Below are 27,241 nucleotides of genomic sequence, written 5' to 3'. Positions count from 1 at the left end.
TGAAAAAGAAAACCTCCGCACTGGTGACAGGAAAGGCATCCGGTCAGTAATCACTCAGCTCCATTCAGTTGCCCAGACTCTGCCCCGCAAGGGATTATGGAAGCCGAAAACATCAGTCTGAAGATGATGAATGAGACTTCATCGAAACGTTGCCAAGACACCTCCAATTTTACGCGGGAGAAAACCCGAATAACCAAAGACCTCTCTCTCTCTCTCTCTCTCTCCCCTCCCTCCCTCCCTCCCTCCCTCTCTCTCTCTCTCTGTATATATATATATATATATATATGAGAGTTTGCCAGTGGCCTCGATAGGGACAAGGAAATAAATTCACCTGTTATTTGGCACAGAAGATGGAATATTAAGTAGGTGCTCAAAAGTCACTTCTCTCCCCCCCCCCCTCCTGAGTTCTGCAGAACAACCACTTAAAAGGAAATAATAATTTTGTTCTCCTGCAGCAGAAACAAAGCACGGGAACAAGCTTATTATTCCGGCAATGACTAATGCCAGTTCTGAATGGCTCCGTTAAGCCTTCGGGAGCCTTAAGTGACTTTGCTAAAATGCGGCTCAAACACCGCTTTTCTTTCTTTCTTTCTTTCTTTCTTTTTCTTTCTTCTTTCTTCTTTCTTTCTTTCTTTCTTTCTTTCTTTCTTTCTTTCCTTCTTTCTTTCTTTCTCTTTCATTCATTCTTTCTTTATTTTCTTTCTACCTTCCTTCCTTTCTCTCTCTCTTTCTCCCTCTCTCTCACTTTCTTCCCTACCTTCCTCCTTCCTTTCTCTATCTTCCCCTTCTTCCCTCCCTCCTCTATTTTCTTTCCTTCCCTTCCTCCTTTTTCTCTTCCCCTCCCTCCCTCCTTTATCTTCCCCTCCCTCCCTTCTCTATCTTTTTCCTTCCTTCCTTCCTTCCTTCCTTCCTTCCTTCCTTCCTTCCTTCCTTCCTTCCTCTCTCTCTCTTTCTCTCTCTCACTTTCTTCCCTACCTTCCTCCTTCCTTTCTCTATCTTCCCCTTCCTCCCTCCCTCCTCTATTTTCTTTCCTTCCCTCCCTCCTTTTTCTCTTCCCCTCCCTCCCTCCTTTATCTTCCCCTCCCTCCTTTCTCTATCTTTTTCCTTCCTTCCTTCCTTCCTTCCTTCCTTCCTTCCTTCCTACCTTCCTTCCTTCCTCTCTCTCACTTTCTTCCTTACCTTCCTCCTTCCTTTCTCTATCTTCCCCTTCCTCCCTCCCTCCTCTATTTTCTTTCCTTCCCTCCCTCCCTTCCTCCTTTTTGTATCTTCCCCTTCCTCCCTATCTCCTTTATTTTCCCCTCCTTCCTATCTTTTTCCTTCCTTCCTTCCTTCTTTCCTTCCTTCCTTCCTTCCTTCCTCCCTCCCTTCCTTCCGTTCCCTTCCCTTCTCTTCCCTTCCCCCCTCCTTTTTCTATCTTTCCCTCCCTCCTTCCCTCCCAAGCCTACCTAAACATGCCATGCTTTGCCTCTCCCTTCCTGCTCCTTGATTGCTATTCTAACCCTCTAATTTTTGGGAGGACAATCTCCCTCGGGGAGCAATCAGAAGAGAGGACAGCCCACTGCCTTTATTGCCCAACATGCTTCCTTCTGCCCTCTCTGCATTTCCAGGAATCCAAGCCTTGTTTCAGAAATGGACCATTGCAAACATGATGGGCATGTTGCAAACTTCAAAAACTTACTGGCATAATCTAACACCAAATCACAAATTATACAAAGGCAGCCACTGTCCCTCTCCATCCCGACAGAAGAAAGAGATACATCAATTCAATGAATACACTGAAACTTGTGTTAGAGCCTCTGAAGTTTTTCCCTGTTCCTCCGGCTTCTTTAAGTTGCTTTCAATTTTCCCTTGGTAGGGTTTTTGAGCTGACATTATTGTTGGCTGCGGAGGAGATAAATGCTATTGGAGATTCCTTCTGTTCTACCCCTTGCGATCACTCTGACATCTCCTAGCTACTTGCAGCAGTGAAATAGTGAAAAACTTTTGGAAAAAGTGTATTTTCTAGGTAAAGGTAAAGGTATCCCTTGCACATATGTGCTCGTCGGTGCTCATCTCCGTTTCAAAACCGGAGAGCCAGCGCTGTCCAAAGACGTCTCCGTGGTCATGTGGCCAGAATGACTCAACGCCAAAGACACAAGGAACGCTGTTCCCTTCCCACCAAAGTGGTCCCTATTTTTCTACTTGCATTTTTTACCTGCTTTCGAACTGCTAGGTTGGCAGAAGCTGGGACAAGTAACGGGAGCTCACCACATTATGCGGCGCTAGGGATTCGAACCGCTGAACTGCTGATCTGCAGAGGTCTTCCCTTGGCATTGGAACAGAATAACAGAGTTGGAAGGGACCTTGGAGGTCTTCTAGTCCAACCCCCTGCCTAGACAGGAAACCCTACACTACACCTATCATCTATCAGAAGCATGAGAAGCCATGGAGACTTTACCTATCTGGGGAGACCACTCTATGATGAAAAGCAAAAGTTTAACCGTTGGACCACCATGTTAGAAGGTGAAGGAATGCAACACTTCACCCTGAAGGACCTCATCAAGATTCTCTTCTCCTTTGAAGACCATGAAGAATACCAATTCTCTCTAGTTGACCGAGAAGACAGAACAACTTGCTTTACACAGAAACTGATCCAGGTTTAATCATTCAAAGGTTGAATTCACCCATTTCCTTCAATCAAAACAAAAAAAAAACCATCTCATGGGCCATCATTGTATGTGAACCCAGACCCAATGAACATCTAATGTTCCCAGTAAGCAGAAATTGGTTCCTGGATTCCTAATCTTAGTCTAGCAGGGACAAGAAATGGTTGATAAGCCCAAATTTTGCTGAACTACAACTCCCAATGATTCCAGCCAAAAGTGGACTTTCGTAGTTCGGAAACTTCTGAAAACCCAAACATCTCCCACCATCATCCCTGGAGGGTTAAGGCTGAAGATCAAGGAGACCATTGGAAAAGAATCTTATATCTTATCTTTGTTCTTAAGCCATGCGGCTTCTCTAGTTGGGTTGAAGGTGGATCAAAGGACTGAAGGTCCACTCTCAAATGAGGTGGTCTAATCCACATTGATTTCCCCCAACAGTTGTATTTCAAGTTCAGAAAGACCTGATTAATACATGCCTTCCACTTTTGGTGGATGCAACGTTGTGGTTGTCCATCGTTGGTTATTTTCATAGTCAGAGTGGCTACTCAAGTAGTTTTGTGAGACAGACAGACAGACAAACAAACAGACAGACAGACAGACAGACAAGAGATTCCCGACTTACTTCATTGGCTTGAACAAGGCCTGTCCATAATTCTGGAATGTCATGATGAGTTTGAGCTGGGTGCCTCCCGACTTCATGGCTAGGGAAAGAAAAAGAGGAGGAAAATTTCAGGGGGAAAAAAAAAATCCATAAAGCTGCACCATATGGCTTGGCTGGCACCTAGCAATGTTAACTTAGAAATTACCCATCTGCGGAGATATGTTTATTTATGCTGCAATCGGTATAAGAGAAGAATATAGCGTTGGTTTAAGCATGAATATGTTGACTTTTCTTTCAGTCTGGAATGGACAGGGGGAGGAAGCAATCGTAGAACATAGAATCATAGGGGTGAGAAGGGACCTCAGAGGTCTTTTAGTCCAACCCCCTGCTCAAGGCAGGACCTCTTATACCGAAGGTCTGCAACCATAAATCCTCAAAGAGCCATTTGGACTCGTTTCCCACAGAAAAGAAAACACCGGGAGCCACAAAACCTGGGTGGGCGTGGCCAACTCGATGTCACTCACTTCCACCGGTCACATGACCTCCCCCAGCCACGCCTACCCAGCCAGTCATTAGGGCAGTGAACCAGTTGTTAAAAAACACCGGGAACCACAAAATCCTTTTGACATCTCTCTCTCTCCCCTCCCTCCCTCCCTATCTCTCTCTTATCTCTCTATGTCTCTCTCTCCCTCTCTCTCTGTATCTCTCTATGTCTCTCTCTCCCCCTCTCTCTGTATCTCTCTATGTCTCTCTCTCCCCCTCTCTCTGTATCTCTCTGTCTCTCTCTCCCCCTCTCTCTGTATCTGTCTCTCTCTCCCCCTCTCTCTGTATCTCTGTCTCTCTCTCCCCCTCTCTGTATCTCTCTATGTCTCTCTCTCCCCCTCTCTCTGCATCTATGTCTCTATCTCCCTCTCTCTCTGTATCTCTCTGTCTCTCTCTCCCCCTCTCTCTGTATCTGTCTCTCTCTCCCCCTCTCTCTGTATCTCTGTCTCTCTCTCCCCCTCTCTGTATCTGTCTCTCTCTCCCTCTCTCTGCATCTATGTCTCTCTCTCCCCCTCTCTCTGTATCTCTTTATGTCTCTCTCTCTTCCCCTCTCTCTGTATCTCTCTATCTCTCTCTCTCTTCCCCTCTCTCTGTATCTCTCTATCTCTCTCTCTCTTCCCCTCTCTCTGTATTTTTCTGTCTCTGCCCTGGCTGCTTCTCCCACCCCTCGCCATTGCCCTTACCTTCTCAGGCCAGGCGAGGAGTGAGTGGGAGGGGAGGGCCAGCCAGTAGTGGGATCACCTGACAGGAAGCCACAGCAGAGGGCCCAAAGAGCCACATGTGGCTCCAGAGCCGCAGGTTGTTGACCCCTGTCTTATACCATCCCAGTTAAGTGGTTGTCCAGTCTATTCTTGAAAACATTGACTGATGGAGCACCCACTACACTGGGAGGCAAGCTATTCCACTGATGAACTGTTCTCACTATTAGGAACTTCTCATTAATTCTAGATTGGATCTTCCAATCCTGAAGTGTTTTGGAGAACAAATTAACTCCTTCTTGACTCTGTTGTTATATCCTCAAACCCCCAAAACTTTAACCTTAGACTGTCTACTGTTGACCTCACCCATTCCTAAGAGGTCCATAAAGCATAAGCATAAAGCATAAGTGCACCAACATGCCTTCCGTTCAATGGTGGGTTTCAAAATTTTTTACTACCGGTTCTGTGGGTGTGGCTTGGTGGGCGTGGCTTGGTGGGCGTGGCAGGGGAAGGATACTGTAAAATCTCCATTTCCTCCCAATCAGCTGGGACTTGGGAGACAGAGAATAGATGGGGGCGGGGCCAGTTGGAATTTTTACTACCGGTTCTCCAAACTACTCAAAATTTCCGCTACTGGTTCTCCAGAACTGGTCAGAACCTGCTGAAACCCACTTCTGGAAGGAAGGATTAAAATCTGAAACGGCCAGCTTATTTTGCAATCCTAATTTGCTTTAGACTTCAGCCCCTTTCCTTTGGCCCACTTTATCTCACCCTCAAACTGGAGCTATTAGCTATACATTCCTTTAATTACTCCTTCTGGTGTAATCTTTTTTTTTTTTCCCCATGCTTTAAAATGTTATGCAAATTTGGTCCGTTTAATTACTCTTATGCTCCAGGGGGAAAAGAGAGAGAGAGAGAGAGGGAGGGAGAGAGGGAGGGAGGGAGGGAGGGAGGGAGGGAGAGAGAGAGAGAGAGAGAGAGAGAGAGAGAGAGAGAGAGAGAGAGAGAGAGAGAGAGAGAGAGAGAGAGAGAACTTCCAGCTTTGGGTTGGTTTTTGTTTTTTTTTTTGCTGATCCCAGCTTTTTCTCACATTTTACTCAACTTATCCTACGGGGAGAAAAAATTAAAAAATTAGAAATGAAAGGCCGTCCAGCAATCTGCGCCGAAAACAGCCTGGAAGGAACATGGAGATTTCCCATATTAGATGAAGCTGATATGCCGAGTAGGCTAATTTTTTCCGGAGGGCGTTTAAGGTTAGACAAACACTTCATTCTTCTTTTCTTTTTTCTTTCTTTCTTTTTGAAAGAAAACAACAGCTTCGGGAGTTTGCTAGGTTTCACTCTGAGCTCTCTCTGGCAAATTCACAGTTGCTCGGAGCACTTGCTCCGTTCTGGCTTCAACCCGGAGACGTGCACAAAAATAGATTAGACATTAAAAAAACATGATCGAGCGCACTCGGCGGGTGGAGTTGCTAGAACATGTCTCTAGCGTTCTCGGAAAATGTAAGAGGTGGCCTTGTTTTCAACCTCAGTTGACTGAACAGGCAGCAGAGTTTGGGAGAGGCGGGAGGGAGAGAGAAGGGGGTCCCACCCCAGTGGCAGCTCCAGGTACCTGCCAAAACTTTCTGAGAACCAGTGGTGGGTTGCTATTGGTTCGCCCCGGATCATGCGAACTGGTAGCAGTGGCGGCTAGTGTTGCGCGCATATGCGAGCGCACGAGCACCCATGAGCAAACCGGTAGCGACGGGATTTGAATCCCACTACTGCTGAGAACCCAACACAGATGGCCAACATCAACCTGAGGGTTTCTGTCCCCCCAAGTCTGAATCAGCCAAGGGACAATTGAGGTCAGAAGCAACTTGGAAAGGGAAGCGGGAATGGCCTTGAGGAACTGGTAGAAGAGGAAAACTCCTTAGACAAGAGCAATAACAATAGCAATAACATTTAGGCTTATGTGCCACCCTATAGCACAGGGATGTCAAACTCGCTTTCATTGAGAGCCGCATCAGGAGGAACTTTCTGACAGTGAGAACCATCAACCGATGGAACAGAAGTTGCCTTTGGAAGTTGTGGGAGCTTCATTACTTGAGACTTTCAAGAAGAGACTGGACTGCCATCTGTCAGAAATGGTGTAGGGCAGGGATGGGTAACCTTTTTGGCGTCGCGTGTCAAAAGCGGGGGGAGTGCGGGGCGGTCGTGCGCATGCGTGCCCACACCCCTAATTCAATGCCCCCCGCACCCCCGCACATGCGCGCATGACCCCCCCGGTGCTCCCCCCCCGCTTTTGGCATGCGATGGCACAGTGGACCTGGTAGGCCCGTTTTTTCGCCCTCCCCAGGCACCAGTGGCTTTCTAGGAGCCTGGGGAGGGCGAAAACAGCCTTCCCCGCTCCCTGGAGGCCCTCCGTAGGCCAGAAACAGCCTGTTTCCCGACTTCCGGTGGCCCTGGAAGGCCCGAAAATCAGCTGGCCAGCGCATGCATGCACGCTGGAGCTGAGCTAGGGCAGTGCTTGCATGCCGACAGATATGGCTCCATGTGCCATCTGTGGCACGCGTGTCATAGGTTTGCCATCACGGGGGTAGGGTCTCCTGCTTGAGTGGGGGGTTGGACTCGATGACCTATAAGGTCCCTTCCAACTCTGTTAATCTGTAAATAAGATTGGCACTGCCACAGCAGTGCTGTTATCATGCAGAAACTCTTAGGAACGTAACAGTTAGAGATGTTTTCATGCCTGCAGCCAACCGGGATCATATATTTTGATTTATTTTTATTTGCTGTGTTAAGCACTTTGAGGTCATCCCTCAAACGGGGGCCTCCCAAAGAGTTGGGCCCATTATCATTCACCCAGTAACCGATCCTCTCCCTTTCTCCAGGAAATTAATGGATTGCTTTCGCTACCATCTACCCAAGGAGCTTAGTATCCTCTGGGGATACTTAAAAAGAGAAAAGCCAAATCAGAGGCGAATCTGAATTGAAAGCCAACTAAAATCGCTAAGCTTGAAATCCAAAAATAAACCGACAAGAGTCCTAAAAGAAAAGCGACCTAAGGCACAAATTACGGTCATAAATTAGCATCAGAAACTCGTTAAGATGCCCACGTGCAACCTAATAAAAATAGGAATGCTTATGTCACCTTATATAAAAGGTGGAAATTTTTCCAGGTCAAATGGGGGCATATAGCTAAGATAATACAGAATAATACCGTGTTTCCCCGAAAATAAGACCCTGTCTTAGATTTTTTTGAACCCTGAAATAAGCGCTTGGCCTTATTGCCATGCGCTCAAAAGCCTGATTGAGCTTATTATCAGGGGATGACTTATTTTGGGGGGAAACAGGGTAGAGTTGGAAGGGACCTGGTCCAACCCCCTACTTAAGCAGGAAACCCTATGCCATTTCAGACAGATGAGTTATCCAATCTTTCTTAAAAACTTCCAGTGTTGGAGCATTCACAACTTCTGGAGGCAAGTTGTTCCACTGGTTAATTGTTCTAACTGTCGGGAAATTTCTCCTTAGTTCTAAGTTGCTTCTCTCCTTGATGAGTTTCCACCTGTTGCTTCTTGTCCTGCCTTCAGGTGCTTTGGAGAATAGCTTGACTCCCTCTTCTTTGGGGCAGCCCCTGAGATATTGCAACACTGCTATCATGTTTCCCCTAGTCCTTCTTTTCCTAAGAGTGTTTAGTGCTTAGATCTGGCCCGTGGGGCCGCCCCGGAAAGAGCAAAGGACCAGCCCGTGGTGCCTTTGCCAGAGAAAACGGAGCTTGCGAGGGCTGCATGCGGCCCTCTGGGCTCTGTTTTTGCTGGCAGAGGGTTGCAGGAGGCCGTCCCAGCTGAAAACGGAGCTCAGGAGCCTGTTTTCACTGGCAGAGCGCTCGGGCCGTCACAGGCGCCCCCTCGACATGAGTGATGTCATGCTGGCCACGCCCCCTTGCCCCCCCAGGTCAAACAGAACCCTGATGCGGCCCTCAATGAAACTGGGTTTGATACCCCTGCCCTAGACCATTTCAGACAAGTGGCTGTCCAGTCTCCCCTTCAAAACCTCCAGTGTTGGAGAATCCACCACTTCTGGTGGCCAGCCGTTCCACTGGTTAATTGTTCGCACCGTTAAGAAATTTTCTCCTCCAAATGTTTCCTAGTAATTCACCGAAATGTTGGAAATGTAAGAGTAACTATGGAACATATTATCACCTCTGGTGGACCTGCCCAGTGGCAAAGAAATGTTGGGCTAAAGTTAAAAAGTGGATAGAGAGAAATAATTCAGAATTCAATAAAGAGAGAACCTGAGCAATTTCTACTAGGGATTTCCATAGAAAACTATACCAAGGAAATACATTATTTAATATTACATATACTGACAGCAGCCCGCATAGTCTATGCGCAAAACTGGAAGAAGGGAAACCTACCAGCAGAAGAAGATTTAATGAGAAAAGTTTTAGAATGCGCAGAGATGGACAAATTAACAAAAGAACTCAAGGAGAAAGAGGATACAGAATATTACAAAGTGTGGTGTAGATGGTAAGAATGGTTGGAAAATAGGAAAAATGAGAAAGAGGAATAAAGGAGAGGGGGGGGAAATATTGAAGATCAAGGTGCAATGTAGACGAAATAAAAGGAAGATAGAAAATAATTGTCGAATAAGACAAAAGTTAAAATATGTGTATATAGGTGTAAATAGCAAGAAAGGATCACCTTGAAATAGCTGAAGGAATAAGTGATACGTATATAAATGTTGTGTGTTTACGTTTTGTTTTAATGTGTTCAAAATAAAAAAACTTTAAAAAAAGAAAAGAAAAAGAAAATTTCTCCTCCGTTCTAAGTTGGATCTCTCAATTGAACCCGCATGATCTGGGAAGTGTGAGAGGGCAGATCACTCAAAGAAGACTGCAAGGGCTGGGTAGCAGAATATAATTAAAAGTTTGGCTCATCATCCAGTGAGCGTCGTGGAAAACACTCCGCCATCCAAGGCTGAAAACTCTTCCAGCACTCTTTTTTTGGTTGAAAGCAATAAAGGTGAAAAGTCAGCTGAAATCCAGACTCCTTAATCAGCGGTGACTTTGCAGAATTTGATGGGGTCGAGGGGATCCGCCTGATCTTGGTGGATTTTTTTTTTTAATTTTTTTAGTCTTTTGCTTTGGTTAATCCTTGTGTAAGATGGCCTAACCTCATCTCTGTTTTCCATTCACTTGGCGCAGGTGGGGGCTGCTGAGATGCCTATAGATTAAAGGTATCATTTGCATCTTTATGGGCTCTCAGGATTGCGTAAACAGAACTGGATAATCTTTAGCCTGAGTTAAGCATACATACTGGGGGACTCAGTATGGTTTTGAGGAATGTGTGTTTGTGTACGTGTGTGGAGAGAGAGAGAAAGAGAGAGAGAGGGAGAGAGAGGCAGGGAGAGAGAGAGGGAGGGACAGGGAGAGAGAGAGGAAGGGAGGGAGAGAGGAAGGGACAGGGAGAGAAGGAGCGAGACGGGGAGGGAGGCAAGGAGAGGGAGAGCGAGAGGGAGGGAGAGGGAAAAGAAGAGAGGGAGAGGAAGGGAGAGAGGGAGAGAGGGAGGGACAAGTAGGGAAGAAAAGAGAAGGGGAGGGAGGCAGGGAGAGCCAAGGAGAGAGAGAGGGAGGCAGAGGGAGAGGAAGAGAGGGAGAGGAAGGGAGGGAGGGAGAGAGGGAGGGACAGGGAGGGAAGTAGAGAGAGTGGGAGGGAGGCAGGGAGAGGGAGAAAGAGAGTTCTAGGTTGGATCTCTCCTTGATTAGTTTCCATCCATTGAAAGATCGGCAGTTCAGCGGTTTGAATCCCTAGTGCTGCGTAACGGGGTGAGCTCCCGTGACTTGTCCCAGCTTCTGCCAACCTAGCAGTTCGAAAACACGTAAAAAAATGCAAGTAGAAAAATAGGGACCACCTTTGGTGGGAAGGGAACAGCGTTCCGTGCGCCTTTGGTGTTAAGTCATGCCGGCTACAAGACCACGGAGACATCTTCGGACAGCGCTGGCTCTTCGGCTTTGAAACGGAGATGAGCACCGCCCCCTAGAGTCGGGAACGACTAGCACATATGTGCGAGGGGAACCTTTACCTTTAACAATGGTGGGATGGATGGTGGACCTCTAACTCCTGTGCTGATAAGACCATTAGATTCCAGAATGTGCAACGTTTCAACTCGACCCAAGCCCATTTCCCTGATTTGCTGCCTCAAAACAGCTTTCCTAACAGAAACGTCTAATAAACGGGTTGGAATGAATGCCTTTCAATCAATTTGACAGTCTGAAGAATGCTTTTCTTCTCTCTCTCTCTCTCTCATCAAGCTTTCAAGTCAAATCAAAGCTCTGACTTGATTTATGAACTGATATGAAAACACTAGACTGGGGCTGACCCAGTGGTGGGTTTCTAACGGTTCGCCCCGGTTTGTGCGAACCTGTAGCAGCGGGAGACTATGTCTACCTGCCCAGATGTCATCACCGATGGTCTGCATGGGGGCGGGCCAGTCAAAGGTGGTATTTATTGGTTCTGTGAATTACTCAAAATTTCTGCTACCGGTTCTCCAGAACTGGTCAGAACCTGCTGAATTAGCACCTCTGGTAAGTCCGGGTGCCTTTTGAAAAACCACCTTGGGACAACTATGACCTGGATGACTGAGAATCTTCATAGACACCATAGACCAGAGGTGTCAATCTCAGTTTCATTCAATTTCATGGCTGTGGTTGACCTCGGGGGGGGGGGGAGATGGGTGTGGCTGACTGGGTGGGTGTGGCCAGCTGGGTGGGTGTGGCCAGCTTGACGTCACTCACCAAACTGCTGGCATGTCTCCTCTTTGCATTGGGTAGACCAGGGTGAAGCCATGCTGGCCTGATGTTTCCTCTTTGCAATGGGAAGACTGAGCCGAAGCGTCCGCGGGTAGTGACACGGGTAGACTAGGACAGCCCAGTGGGCTGATTCCAGCCTGTGGGCCTTGAGTTTGTGACACGTAGATAACGTTTAGATCATCCAATGTCTTCCAGACTCATTTTCTGGATGTTCTCCCAGATAATATCCAATATTTGAGAGGTTACCACAGAGAGGAGGGGAGGGGGGGTCAAGATATTTTCCAAAGCCTCCGAAAGGCCAGACAAGGAATAACGGATGGAAACTGATCAAGGAGAGATTCAACCTGGAAATGAGGAGGAACTTTCTGACGGTGAGAACAATCAACCCATGGAACAGAAGTTGCCTTTGGAAGTTGTGGGAGCTTCATCACTGGAAGCTTTCAAGGAGAGACTGGACTGCCATTTGTCAGAAATGGTGTAGGGTCTCCTGCTTGGACTAGATGACCTCCAAGGACCCTTCCAACTCTGTTGATCTGTATCTGTATCTAACTGCTCTATTATGTTGAAGAATATGACTCTATTCTAGAGTCATAGAGGCTATGACTCTAGACCGAGTGCAGAGAAGAGCAACCGAGATGATTAGGGGACTGGAGGCTAAAACATATGAAGAACGGTTACAGGAACTGGGCCTGGCTAGTCTAGTGAAGAGAAGGACCAAGGGAGACATGATAGCCGTCTTCCAGTATCTGAGGGGCTGCCACAGAGAGGAGGAAGGGGGTCAAGCTATTTTCCAAGGCACCTGAAGGCCAGAAAAGGAATAATGGATGGAAACAAGGAGAGATTCAACCTAGAAATAAGGATAACCTTTCTGGCACAGTGAGAACCACCAAAATTCAGAAATTGTGGGAGCTTCATCCCTGGAAGCTTTCAAGAAGAGACCGGACTGCCATCTGTCCGAAATGGTGTAGGGTCTCCTGCCTTGGTGGCGGGTTGGACTAGATGACCTACAAGGTCCCTTCCAACTCTGTTAATCTGTATAATGGTCTAGGCAAAATCCTTACCCTTTCCATAACTCTGCAGTACCCTTTTTTTTTTTTAATTACATGACCCACCCAAGCGGAAAGTGCTAGGGAAGTTAGAAAAGAACTGATTTCATTTATGGTCTCATTCTGGCCAGGTAGGAAGATAAAAGACGACGTGAAGACAATGCCGTTCCTTGGAAATCCAGGGTGATCTTCCTCCTAACTTTAATAAGGAAAAAGAAAGGAGCGCCTGGAATTATTAACATGTTGCGTCTTGAATGCTGTGCACCACGCAGGGTTTCTAATTAAGGGCGCCTCTTGGGCTCACACAGGTGGCGTTATTAGAGATGCAATTTTTCAACTGCAAAAAAAGAAAATGGCTAATTATGGTCATTTCCGTACTTTCGTTCTGGTAATTAGAGGCGCAAAATGCACCTCACCTTTCCTTGAGCCAAGTCCGGCTTGCCTTCGGTTGAAACCTTGAAGATCTAATTAAATCTTTGAAGAGAGTCGGGCCGAAGGAAACAAAGCCACAAAAATAAATAAATAAATAAGTAAATAAAAGGAAAGGGAAAAAATGGGTCTTACAAGGGACAGAAACGTGTTCTAATCCTTCCAAATTTTGATTTACTACAGGATTGGGAGAATCTCTGCTGCGGCTCCCTGCCACTCAAAATATGCGTCACAACCATCAATGTGCAACACCCACTGGCACACGATTTATTGAGATTTTCAACCTCCGGTAGGCCAACCATGGATAAACCCAAGAAAATAAAAGTTTCAGAAGAAAACAGAACGTTTAATTCAACTACATATGATAGTTTTGTGGCCGCTCAAGAAATAGTCAGGAACGGGAAGGGTTTTGTGGCTCCCGGTGTTTTCTTTTCTGTGGGAAACGGGTCCAAATGGCTCTGAGTGTTTAAGGTTGCAGACCCCTGACCTAAACCAATGTTTCTCAATTGTGGCTGCTTTAAGAAGCGTGGACTTCAACTCCCAGAATTCTGTGGATACGTGGAGAAACAAAACAACTCCACAAGGAGTGGCCAAAAGTATAGCGCTAAATAAAGACGATGTTATATCCTGTAGATAAAGTGGAACATAGTTTAATGTGTTTGGCTTAGCCGTCAATGAAAACATGGGTGGGGTGAACTACATTCTGCCAGCTTCCATTTTATCAGAGACGAAAGCCCAATAAACTTCATTCAGACATAGAGTTGACCTACAACGTATGGGTCTGCCTAATTAACCTCTGGTCATTCACTTTCACCTGCTCTCAGGTGTGAAAGTCACAATTCTGCAGACCATCAGCTTAACAGCACGGAGAAATTGCACTGTTTGTCTAAGACGGGAGTCTCCAACTTTTAAGACTTGTGGACTTCAACTCCCAGCATTCCTCAGCCATGCTGGCTGAGGAATTCTGGGAGCTGAAGTCCACAAGTCTTAAAGTTGCCAAGTTTGGAAATCCCCTTGTAGCAGGGGTGAAATCCAGCAGGTTCTGACAGGTTCTGGAGAACCGGTAGAGGAAATTTTGAGTAGTTTGGAGAACCGGCAAATACCACCTCTGGCTGGCCCAAGAGTGGAGTGGGAATGGAGATTTTGCACTATCCTTCTCCTGGAGTGGGAAGGAAATGGGGATTTTGCAGTATCCTTCTCCTGGAGTAGGGTCGGGATGAAGATTTTGCAGTATCCTTCTCCTGGAGTGAGGAGGGAATGGAGATTTTGCAGTATCCTTCCCCTTCCACGCCCACCAAGCCATGGCCACAGAACCGGTAGGGGAAAAATTTAGATTTCACCCCTGCCTTGTAGATCAACTCTATGTCTGAATGAAGTTCTAAGGCCAGAAGGAACAAGTCAACAGTTGCATTCCAAAGAGGGTGTGGCCAGAAGACCTGGGTGGAGCTAAGGGCCAAGGTAAGTGGGGCACTGCATTAAAAAAAAAGACTCTAAAGATCATAACTATAAATATAAACGTCACCAACGATCAAATTCAACTCATGCCAACAAAACATCTCCCAATCCAGCCAGAGAAGACACAGCTGCACCCACACACAGATGGCAACAGTAATTTGAACTGCAACCTACCAACGCTGGTGATTTTCTGGGTAGCCAAATCGTGCAACAAGGTGCCAATCGCTGGGTTGTGCCTGGAATACAGCTCATACCGGTTAATGCCAATGTGGAATTTGAGCCAATTCGGGTAGGAATCGACAGACGTTTCCCCTGTGGGTAGGAAGTCCTCGTCTTCGTTGCCTTCGTTTTGCCTGCCAAAAACAAACGAGAGAGATACAATAGAGAAGGTTAGGTATTGTTCACGGGCCAGCAACGGATTTTGCAATCCTTTGGGGACACGCATGCCAACCTAGTAAGATGTTCCAAATAGGTCAAGTGGTATTCTTCTCTACATTAGGAACCCAAGAGATTGTCTGGGTTCAAGGGAGACTATGGTCAATCTCAGCGTTCTTCAATCTTGGCAACCGTGGAAGATGGGCAGCTGTCAATTCCCAGAATTCCTCAACCAACCATGGTCTATCACACTCTTTCTCAACCTTGGCAACTTGAAGATGGATGGATGCTCAAAAATGAATTCTGGGAGTTGACATCCACCAGTCTTTAAGTTGCCAAGATTGGGAAACATTGGTCTATCTGACCTAAATTGCTCATGCTGATTGTTTGTTCATCCTGGACCACCACTCCTGTTGCACTTCAACCACTACGTAGGACTTTCAACCAACTGCACAAGGAAGGCCACCAGTCTCCCAGTAGATGTCCTTCAGAGGCAGTCACACTGCTATGAAGGCTTCTCCATCTCTTGAGTCTTTTAAGAATACAGCTACTTCTCATGGATGGTTGAAAATGGTTTTGATGCCCATCTAGGCTGAAGGCTGGCCTAGTTGACCTTTAGCAACCATCCATCACCACAATTTGATGTCTCTATTTCTTCTCGACGTACAGGGAGAACATTGCTTACTTATTTACAACTTACTCCATTCCCATTTGCAATCTAATGACGTTCAGCCCAGTTCAGAAGCAGCTCTACGCCTGGACATCACCTTAAAATGTCAAGAAATAATTGCTAGAGGACCTGCAGGAAATGACCTCTTACTAAACCTAGATGGGATTGTGTCGTAAGGGATTAAACTGGCGTTAAGAAAAAGGAACCCAAGGAAGAAATAAGCGATTGCCCCCAGACTAAGGTTCCTTTCATCCATAAGGAGCTGGAAGTCCTTGTGAAATCATTTCAGAGCCTCATGGTTCGCATTTCTCTTTTTTAAAACGATTAACAAGCATCTCGCCATCTCAGCTGCTTCTTGCCCTGCCAAGAAACTGTAAGCATGTTGGAAAGCGACTCTATAAACAGAAGCGTCTCAGTTTCTTAGGAAAGAGTGAACAGTTATGTCAAAAATCCGCCATTCGTATTTGAAAGCAGGCCAAGTGCAGAGCAATCCAAATCTCTCTCCGTGTGTATGTTTACACTGAGACGGAAGCTCCTAACAATCCAACCCCAAACCTCAACCGTACCCCGGAGAACTCAGAAATTCTGACTCAATTCCCATCACGAGAGGAACCCCTTCAGGTAAGCTAGCAGCAGATGCATTCACACAACAGACTATGTTGAGTAAGGGGTCCTTGGTGCTCTCTGAGCTTGGTTGCCAGGACTAGCACTGATGATGTTCCCAAGTTGGGTGATGAAACATCTGCAAGAAAACTACCAAGCTCAGAGAGCACCAAAGACCTCCAAATTCTCCCGCACTCCACAAATCTCATGCCCTTCTAGCACTGATGATGTTCCCTAGTTGGGGAATGAAACATCTGCAAGAAAACTACCAAGCTCAGAGAGCAGCAAGGACCTCCAAATTCTCCTCCTCCTTCCGCACTCCACAAATCTCACTCAACCTTCTAGCACTGATGATGTTCCCTAGTTGGGGAATGAAACATCTGTAAGAAAACTACCAAGCTCAGAGAGCACCAAGGACCTCCAAATTCTCCTCCTCCTTCCGCACTCCACAAATCTCATGCCCTTCTAGCACTGATGATGTTCCCTAGTTGGGGAATGAAACATCTGCAAGAAAACCACCAAGCTCACAGAGCACCAAGGACCTCCAAATTCTCCTCCTCCTTCCGCACTCCACAAATCTCACTCAACCTTCTAGCACTGATGATATTCCCTAGTTGGGTGATGAAACATCTGTAAGAAAACCAGCAAGCTCAGAGAGCACCAAGGACCCCTCAATTCAACCCTGAGCTACGAATATTCTCCTTTATTGGTAAATTGAGTGAGACTTCATGTTGGTTAAGTTTCTCACCATCTTCTTTGGTGGCTTAAGATACTCTTTGCAAAGACTTGCTGATCTGGTTGAAGGCACAGCACATTTTTGCAAAACCAGAAAATGGGTTTCTTCAGGGCGTGATACGAATTTAGCCACAAACTTAAGCAATCCCTGTACTTTTTCTTTTTTCTTTTCTTTTCTTTTTTTTTGTTAAAAGTGACCTTTGATCCCTAACCTCCCGTTTGCAAGGGGGAGTTAATATTTGACTGTTCTGTCCTTCCTCCTGCTCATTTTTACGTATGTATATTTAACTTGGCGACCGGAATCCAGTTGGTTGGTTAGTTCTGGAATTTTAATGGCATTCTGTTGGAAAACCCCAAAGGAGCTGTAAGAATCGACAAATACCACAACCGGATGTGAAGTGTCATCAACATGAACTGAGAGTGGGATGAAACGATTCCCAAATATCACAAGAGATATTTGGAGGTCACATGGAAGTTCCATCAGGTAGAGAAGATGGTGGCCACATTGCCAGAGGCAACCCTAAGTTTGACATCACGGGATTGGTTGCTATCATGCTTTTGAATCCAGCTCAAAGAGTTGGTTGGTACCCCTAAGGCCGTAGACACCGTAACAGCAACATATATCAAAAAACCACCTTGCCAAATGTGACTTAGCTCATCCAGTCCAAACATCTAGAGAAGGTCTCCTGTGGGTTCCATCTCACAGGAGCTATGTGGTCTCTGATTCAGGGTTAGGTCTTTTCAGTGGAACCCTCCACCCTTTGGGATATACCCTTCCCCATGGAGACACGCCTGGTCCTGATGTCCTCATATTTCAGAGGGAAGCAAAAAACATCTAGTTCAAGAATCACTTTAACCTGTGAGTGGTGGACAACCATCAATTATTGCACAGTGTTGTTTTATCTGTGTCAGCTTTATCAGATAAACCAGACAGGAAACAGGACCAGATAAGCTCATTCTACTTTATTGTAAAGCTACATTAACGGAATCTTGCAAGCCTGAAAACACAATTCTCCCCTCCCCTTCCTTTACAGCACAAGGATCTAGAGAGGGTCCCTCTTTCTCCACCCGTTATGCAGCTGTGGGCTATGCCGTCTCTTCTCTCATCATTTCTTGGGCAGCATCCCCTTATCTTCCAAGATGTTTCTTGGACACCATTATAATCTGGAAGATGTTGAATTGATAATTTGAGTGACAAAATAATCAAGGGAGACTAGTATAGATCTATTTCAAGCTATTTAGCTCTCGTCAGCTAGCCATACCCTTCTGGGATTCGAACCCAGGCGGAAGCAGTATGCTCTGTCCCATATTTTGGTAGACCAGGTTGCCCTGATAGACCGGTCTCACAGGAAAAAAACACTTAATCTGGAAACTGGATTTTTGCTTCTGATATTGTTTGGGGTTTGATTCCATTGGTATTCATCATCCAGATTGGGACAGATGAAAAATGCAGGTAGCCGTTGACTTATGACGCCCCAACTCAGCCTAACACTTCCATTGTTATGCAAGACATGTGTTCAGTGAATCTTGCCCCATTTTACGACCTTCCTTGTTGTGAAGTGAATCACCTCAGTCGTTAAGTTAGTAACACGGTTGTGAAGTGAAATCTGGCTTCCTCATGGACTTCCGCTCATCAGAAGGCCTCAAAAAAGGGATCGCGTGACCCCGGGACATTGCAACTGTCATAAATATGAACCCAGCGTCTGAATTTTTGACCAAATGAAAATGGAGATGCTGCAACAGTCATATGTGTGAAAGCTGGTTACGAGTCACGTTTTCGGTGCCGGTGTTAAGTTCAAACGGTCACTCAGTGAATGGCTGTAAGTCGAGGTCTATCTATACTACACAAATCAGGGGTGTCAAACTCAAGGCCCGGGAGCTGGATCCGGCCTGCAGGGTGCTTAAATCTGGCCCGTGGGCCCTCCCGAGCTCCGTTTTTGGCTGCTCCGTTTTTGGCTGCAATTCTCTGCCAGCAAAAACAAAGCTCGGTTTTCGCTGGCAAAGCGCTCGGGCCACCACAGGTGCCGCCGACATGAGTGACATCGAGCTGGCCACGCCCACCTGCCCCTCTCCCCCGGGTCAAACACAACCCCGATGTGGCCCTCGATTTCATTGACACAAAGGAACTGACTGAATAAAGGGCAGCCTATTGTTTCGGAACTTTTGACCAAATCGCCGAAGGAATTGCGCCGTTGACCTGCGGTTCCATCGCTTCCGTCTGTTTCCTCTGTCGCTTTGCCGTGTGCCGATTGGGCACCGAATTGCCCGCAGGGATCGTCGTAACCGCTAACAGCATCACAGCGAACAGACCCATTCGGCGAACGAATTCCAAAGCAAGGGCGTTGGGTTTGAAAGCTGCCTGCCTTGGATCAATTTTTAACAATACAGCCAGGGCATCAGAACAAATCTGTCTCAAATCTTGCCTATCATTCTCTTTTATTCCTCGAAGCCTAATAGCGAATTCCATGGATCGAAACTGTATCATTGTAATTTCATTTTCAACTCTCTGCACTTTATTATCCACATCAACAATTTTAAAATCAGTATCCTTCATTTTAACATTAACTTCTGATTTGAATTCTTCCAGTTTGGAATCCACTTTGGTAATGGTTTCTGCCAAATCAGAAACCACATTTGACAATTTGTCAGACACCTTGTCATAATTCTCTTTCATTGCCTCTTTAAATTCATTAATTTCTTTCTTCATGGTTAGAGGTTAGAGCTAGGTCTGCTGCCTGCTTCCTTTGGAAGCTCGCGTTGAATTTGGTGGGAAGAGACAGGATGTACGCTGCTTTTGAACCAGGTCTGGTTTGAGACTAACCAACTCAGCCGGGTTGGACGCCGAACCTAATTGCCGGAGACAACGGTAAGGATTCATTCAATAGAACCGTGGGTGGGTGCCACCTTTAAAATCCTTGGAACGGTTTTAAAAAGAAGCACAGCTCAGCCGAATCCTGTCAGTCATGGTCCAGCCCCGTGGCTTTTTAAAACAGAGCGCAGAGACAACCTTGTGCATGACATTCAGAATGGAAGAAGACAGTCTGGTTTCAAAAAAAACAAGACATTCTGGGAAGAAATCGCACGTAGACATCTGCTCTCCGAAAGCTTGATCCCCAAATTATAATTAAAACGATGGTTTCAAACCATGACTTATCTCTAAAAGATGGTAACATCTGGCTGAGTACATCCGAGTCTGGAAGCTAAGAAGGGTTGGTCCCAGTGGTGGGTTTATACCGGTTCTACCCGGTTCGGGCGAATTGGTAGTGGCAGTGGGTGGCTCCCCAAGCTTCGTTTTTCCTAGCAGAGGCACATTGGGATGATCCTTTGCTTTTTCCAGGCCGTCTCTGTGGGCTGGATCTAAGCACCCCCTCAGCCAGATTCAACCCGTGGGCCTTGAGTTTGACACCCCTGGAATAGGGTTTCCTGCCTGAGCAGAGGGTTGGACTAGAAGACCTCCAAGGACCCTTCTAACTGTTATTCTGCTCTGTTAAATGGCTGTCCTGTCTCTTCTTGAAAACCTCCAGTGATGGAGCAACTACAACTTCTGGAGGCCAGTCGTTCCATTTCTTCTTAGTTCTAGGTTGCTTCTCTCCTTGATTAGTTCCCATCCATTGCTTCTTGTCCTGCCCTCAGGTGCTTTGGAGAATAGGTTAACCCCCCGCCCCGCCGCCGCCTCTTCTTTGTGGCAACCCCTGAGATATTGAAAGACTGCAATCATGAGCCCTTTCTTTTTAGTTTTCATCCACCAAGTATCCTACCTAAAAACCATAAATGACTTTGAGCTAGTTCTACTGACCAAGTTCTTGCACCAATCCAAACCCCAATTCATTCATTCATTCATTCATTCATTCATTCATTCATTCATTCATTCATTCATTCATTTTCTCTAGCTGCCTATGTCGATTGACAACTCTGACCAGCTTACAGTTTAAGGGTTTACAAAGTGCAAAAAGTTTCTACCATCCAACAGTGTTGTCGTTAGTTGCGAAGTCGTGTCTGACCCATCGCGACCCCATGGACAACATTCCTCCAGGCCTTCCTGTCCTCTACCATCCTCTGGAGTCCATTTAAGCTCACGCCGACTGCTTCATTGACTCCATCCAGCCACCTTGTTCTCTGCCGTCCCCTTCTTCTTTTGCCCTCCATCTTTCCCAGCATTAGGCTCTTCTCCAGGGAGTCCTTCCTTCTCATTAGGTGGCCAAAGTATTTGAGTCTCCTCTTCAGGATCTGGCCTTCTAAAGAGCAGTCAGGGTTGATCTCCTCTAGGACTGACCGGTTTGATCGCCTTGCAGTCCAAGGGACTCGCAGGAGTCTTCTCCAGCACCAGAGTTCAAAGGCCTCCATTCTTTGGCGCTCAGCCTTCCTTATGGTCCAACTTTCACAGCCATCCATTGCAACTGGGAAAACCATCGCCTTGACTATACGCACTTTTGTTGCGTCCAACAGTAAAACTAACCAAAATCCATTGCGACTTAATGCTGGATTATCAACCCACAGATGCCACCAATGGAGAAGTGAATTTGCATCTCCTTGATCTATTCTGATGGTCAAAATTAGATGAATTTTCTTCCGACGGACCTCTTATTAAGGCAACAATGGAATTTTCCAGAACACACCCTTGTGAAAGACAGATAGATAGAAAACTAAGCCTGCTCTTTTTTTCTGCTCGTTTTAGAAAAAAAGCCAAAGTAAACAGCAGACAATGGCCGGTCTTTGCATCTGATCTTAAACTAGGCGAGTGACTATCGCTTTAACTCTAGGCTGCCCCACGGAAGGGCAGGGAGGGACTCCCTTCCCCCAAATGCATCCAATGAGATTTGGAAGCAAGGAACAAAGGAGAGATTGACAAGCAGCTGAAAGAACAGAGCCAAAGGAATGATCTAGGCCAGCTATCTTTTCTTCAGAGAAGCTCAGTGATGGGGAAGTAAGCTAAACATTATTCTCTTACGGCTTTCTTTTTTTTTTTTTGCTATTTGGAGGTACCGTGCCTCAGAATAGGGAGGCTCGACTTAAGGATAAGAATATAAGCCTGGAGTCCTTCAGGAAGGCCCTTTAGCATCTTGCCGGTTCTTCATTGGTGTGGACTCCTTTCCTTCCTTCCTTCCTTCCTTCCTTCCTTCCTTCCTTCCTTCCTTCCTTCCTTCCCTCCCTCCCTCCCTCCCTCCCTCACTTCCTCCCTTTCCTCCCTTCCTCTCTCCCACTTTTCCTTCCTCCCACCCTTCCTTCCCTCATCCATCCCGCCCTCCCTCTCTTCCTTCCTTCCCTACCTAACTCTCCCTCTTTTCCTTCCTCCCTCCCTTCCTTCCCTCATCCATCCCACCCTCCCTCTCTTCCTTCCTTCCTTCCCTACCTAACTCTCCCTCTTTTCCTTCTTCCCTCCCTTCCTTCCCTCATCCATCCCGCCCTCCCTCTCTTCCTTCCTTCCCTACCTAACTCTCCCTCTTTTCCTTCCTCCCTCCCTCCCTTTCCCTCCCTCTCTCCCTCCCTTTTTCCATCCTTCCCCTTCCTTCCCTCCCTCCCTCTCTTCCTTCCTTCCTTCCCTTCCTCTCTCTTTTCCTCCCTCCCTTCCTCTCTCCCTCTCCCATTCCTTCCTCCCTACCCCATCTTCCTTTTTCATTACTCCCTCTCCCCTTCCTTTCTTCCTTCATCTCCCCCTTACTTCTTTCCTCCCTCTCCCATTCCTTCCTCCCTCTCTCCCTCTCCCTTTCTTCCATCATCTCTACCTCCCTTCCTCCCTTTCTTCCTTCATCCCTCCCTCCCCTTCCTTTCTTCCTTCCTTCCTCCCTCCCCTCTCCTTCCTCCCTTCCTTCCTCCCTCCCTCCCCTTCCCTTCTCCCTTCCCTTCCCTGGCACCGCTCACTTAATAACCACCTTGTTTGATAACGGAAATTCTAGTCCAAATGCTCATAAGCCGAGGACTATCTGTAAATCTCGCTGGCCCTATTTTATTTCAATGTTTATTATTGAGGATGCAGAACCTTAGGAAATGGGAACCAGTTTCTCTAGTGGTTACAGATGCTGGATTAAGAACAGGGAGACCCAAATTCTAATCCTTCCTTAAGGAGAAAGCCAGCTGGTGGATTATGGGCCAATCTTCTTCTCTCTCAGCCCTGGGAAGAAGGAAAGCAAAGCGCTACTCTCGCCAAGGAAATGTCATCATGAATCAAGATAAAACCCGAGAGGAACGTATCAACAACAGCCTCAAGAAGCAACCACCAAGAGGCATTAAACAAAATACAATTTTGTTCTCCAAAGTTAAGAGAAAACGAAAAATCTGCCGGGCTTCCCATAAATCCAAAGACTTCTTATCTTCTATCCAGTTTTCTCAGACCAGCTGCCTATCAATACGGCATGATGGATAGGTCTCCCCACGGACACACACACATACTGCTAAACCATTTACATGTGATTAGATTATCAGGATTCTGAAATGAAACACAGAAAAATCACCACCTCCACTGCTATTGTGGTCGCTGTCCTATTTTCACACCGCAGCCTAGCAGCTAAAATCTCAAGGTTGCAACGATATTTGCCTGAATCAGTAAATAACAGAAATAGACTCTCTTTTTTTTTCCACCTCTTTTTTTCCGAGACTAAACCTCCAATAGAATTTACTTCAGAGGAAACACGGGCAGAGCTGTCCCTCTGGGGTTGCAATATTTCTGCCTTGCAATATTTCAGGAGAGAGAGGGTGGGGGAAAAAAAGGATAAAAAAGCAGCATTGAACTAGCTGGAATTGCCAGAAGCTAGAGACCTCAGGTTTATCGGTTATAAGTAATCCTCGATTTGTGACCACAAATCATCTTCTTTTAATGACCCCATAATCCCTTGCAGGGTGGAGTTTGGGCAACTTAATGGAGCTGAGTGTTTACTGGCAGGATGCCCTTCCTGTCACCAATGCGGAGTTTTGTTCGGCAGATATATTCTCAGTGTGCCCAGAGAAAGAAATATCCGCCTCTATCTAGGATCGAACTCACAGCCTCCTGATTGTGTGGCGAGAGCTCCACCTCTAGGCCACCGCACCATTCGACTTACGACCACAAATGAGACCATGTATTTCCATGGTTAAGCAAGGCGGTTGTTAAGTGAGTCGCATCCGAATTTATGACCTTTTCTGCCATAATGTAAAGAATCACTCCAGTTGTTAAGTGAATTAGGCAAGGTCTTTAAGTGAGTCTAGCTTCTCCACTGACTTAGCTTGCTGGAAGCCACCTAGAAAGGACATCAATGGCAGTCACATGACCCCCCCATGGATGCTACAATCATTGTAAATGCATACCGGATGCTAAGCAACCAAATTGTGGTCACATGACTTTGGGATGCTGCATCGGTTGCAAGTTCAAGGACTGGTTGCAACTCACATTTTTAGTGCCGATGTTACTTCGAACGGTCACTCAATGAATGGCGGTAAGTCAAGGACGACCTGTATTTCTTACTTTGAGGAGAACTTCAGAAGACCGCCTTGGGAGCAGAGATATCTCCAATACCACCAAGACGTCATAGAAATGTAGAGCGTAGAATAGGCCCAGCAGTAGGCCCTATATCAGGGATGGCTTAACCTATCACGTGCCAGGAGCGGGGGGAAGGGGGGGGTTGCGTGCATGCCCACACCCATAATTCTATGTGCCCTGCCCCAACACATGCGCCACGCGACTCCCCCCCCCCACGCTCCCACTGCTCCTGACACGCAATGGCATGGTAGGCCCATTTTTTGCTCTCCCCAGCCTCCAGAGCCTTTCTCTGGACCGGAAGTTAGCAAACGGGCCATTTTCAGCTTCTGGAGGGCCTCCAGGAGGAGGTGGGGAAGGCTGTTTTCACCCTCCCCAGACTCTTACAAAGGCTCTGGAGGCTGGGGAGAGAGAAAATGGGCCTTCCTCACCACCCCTCCGAGGTCCTCCGGAGGCAGGAAATAGCCTGTTTCCCAACTTCTGGTGGGCCCAGAAGGCCCGAAAATCAGCTGGCCGGTGCGTGCATGCGTACCATAGCTGAGCTCACGTGCCCACCGATATGGCTACGTGTGCCACCTGTGGCACGCGTGCCATAGGTTCGCCATCACAGCCCTATATTATTTTGGACAAATGGTTGTCCAGTCTCTCTTTGAAATGACTTAGTTCCTTTCTCTTCAGGTTACCTTCCTCATCCACTGAACATATTTCATTCATTCATCCTTTCACCCCCATCACCACCATTCAAAGTCTGTGAGAGGAAGGAAGTCACGAGGAAGTCTTGCAACATCTACACCCTTGTGATGTCTCCAAAATCGTCCATTCCTCCCTTGGATATCGGGTAGCGCAATTTTGCGTGCATAAATGCTCACCGAGGAGAAAAGGACTTTTGCGAACAGTATCCAGAATGTTTTAGCATCCCGATCCAAAATTGATTTGAGAGCAAATTTTTTGGGATAAGAGTGGCAAGTATAACCAGATCAGAGGTGGTATTCAGCCGGTTTGGACCAATTTTCCTAAACTGGTAGCGGAAAACATTGGTGGGCCTGCCCACATGCTCCGGGTCTATGCCATCCTAGTTAGGCAACGTTTTTGAGGCTGGGCACATGTGTGGAAAGCAGGTGTGCACGAGCGGGGCGAACCGATAGTAACATAATGTGAAACCCACCACTGAACCAGATGTGAAGGAAGTATCTTACAAGCTGGACAATTCCTTCTCCTGTACCACCAGCTAAAATCAGGGAGCTTTCTTCAGTAGGTGTCCACCTTTATTATGTCTGTGAACTTTGGGGGTGATTCATTATTTTTTTAAGCAGATGTGTCTCCCCTTTAAATAACTTTTAGGAAATGATGGAACCAGGAAGTTCTCTTTGGCCTACTTTCTGAAAGACCTTTTCATAAGGTGGAACATTTGAGTCACTGACCGACCCAACTTCATTTCCATCCTAGCTGAAGAACACGAGATCTATCATCCAACAACACTTCAAGCTCAGAAGACAGGACCAAGAGAAATATATTTCCAGTCCTGAGTTCTGAGGTTTACAAAAATGGGGTGATTTTGGAAGTCCACCTAGGGTGGTTGGGATGACTAGCATGAAGTTGGACTACTTGAAAAGGTTTTTTTTTTTTAAAAAAAAAAGGGGGGGGAGCATTTTCTCCTTTCCAATAAGATTTACTTCGCTCTTTTCCAAAGTCAACATTTCAGACATTGGAACGGAAAAAACAAAACAGCCTTGAAAAAGAGCAGCTTGGTTGCTTAACCAAGACAAAAATATTCTCCATTTTTATGAATGAATGAATGAATGAATGAATGAACCTTCTGGGCTAAGACAGAGATCAAAAAACATGTTCTTTCTTTGACTTTTTTCTCTCTTTTTGGTTCCCCTGTAGTTGGAGGAGGAAAAGTGTTTAAATATTTTAAACACAGAGATCTTAATGTTTTGCAGGCTACTCTGCTGAGTCCCTCGTTCGAAAGGCAAGCTAGGCATTTCCATTCATAAATAATAAGAGACGGTTGGCCCCCAGCGAGAAGGAGAGATTGATTTATATAATCCTCTTGTTATTAATGTTATTGAAGGAAGGGGGCAGCCTTGGATGGACAATCACGTCGGAGCTGCCTTTGAACCCGAAACACCTGAAAAATCTTTCCATAAATGGAAAGATGCAAGTCACTCTTTCTGTCGAGAGACTTCAAGATGGATTCAATTCCGGAAGAGGTCACAGGTATGTCCAGGTGATTTAAAAAAAAAAAAAATTTTTTTTGCCAATACTAAGAAATGATTTTCAATCTTCTAGTATAGTTTACTATACAAGAGGAATTTGATTGAATTCACTTCTCCAGCTAAAATATCCTGTTTCCCCCCCAAATAAGACCTCCCCTGATAATAAGCCCAATCGGGCTTTTTGAGCGCATGGCAATAAGGCCAAGCGCTTATTTCAGGGTTCAAAAAAATATAAGACAGGGTCTTATTTTCGGGGAAACACGGTAGCTATGAATGGATGGATGGATAGATGGATGGAGATAGGTAGGTAGATAGGTAGATAGATATTTAGATATAGATAGATAGATAGATAGATAGATAGATAGATAGATAGTTAGATAGATAGATAGATAGATAGGTGGAAGGATAGATAGCTAGTTATAGATACAATATAGCTAGCTATGAATAGATGGATGGAGATAGGTAGGTAGGTAAATAGATAGATAGATAGATAGATAGATAGATAGATAGATAGATAGATAGACAGACAGACAGATAGGTGGAAGGATAGGTAGCTAGTTATAGATACGATATAGCTAGCTATGAATGGATGGATGGAGATAGGTAGGTAAGTAGGTAGGTAAGTAGATAGATAGATAGATAGATAGATAGATAGATAGATAGATAGATAGATAGATATAGATATGATATAGATACCCTGTTTCCCCCCAAATAAGACATTCCCCTGATAATAAGCCCAATCGGGCTTTTGAGCCGCATGGCAATAAGGCCAAGCGCTTATTTCAGGGTTCAAAAAAATATAAGACAGGGTCTTATTTTCGGGGAAACACGGTAAAACCAATCACTCTAACAATCTTTCCTATGTCCTTCCTGGATAAATGTCCTATTCAATGATACCAATACTTTCCTTGCCTTCCTAACGGGGCACTTTCCCAATGACCAAACTGTCATGTCTATACACCGTGGGCGGCTTGGCTGAGATG

General features: G+C 46.1%; 1 protein-coding gene across 1 annotated transcript in view; it reads right to left on the bottom strand.

Annotated features, from left to right (window-relative positions):
- FAM20C (FAM20C golgi associated secretory pathway kinase) overlaps positions 1-14,557 on the bottom strand; it is a 47,526-nt gene extending 32,969 nt beyond the window's left edge. Inside the window, 2 exon segments of the mRNA XM_070955074.1 lie at positions 3,268-3,346; positions 14,384-14,557. Of these exon segments, the coding sequence (XP_070811175.1) occupies positions 3,268-3,344 (77 nt within the window). The 5' untranslated portion in view covers positions 3,345-3,346; positions 14,384-14,557.
- Between the last annotated feature and the right edge of the window lie 12,684 nt (positions 14,558-27,241).

This window comes from Pituophis catenifer, unplaced genomic scaffold, assembly GCF_029215685.1.
Source record: "Pituophis catenifer annectens isolate HBS135680 unplaced genomic scaffold, rPitCat1.0.hap2 SCAF_16, whole genome shotgun sequence".
NCBI classification, from domain to species: Eukaryota; Metazoa; Chordata; class Lepidosauria; order Squamata; family Colubridae; genus Pituophis; species Pituophis catenifer.
This window is presented reverse-complemented; position numbering and strand designations above follow the sequence as displayed.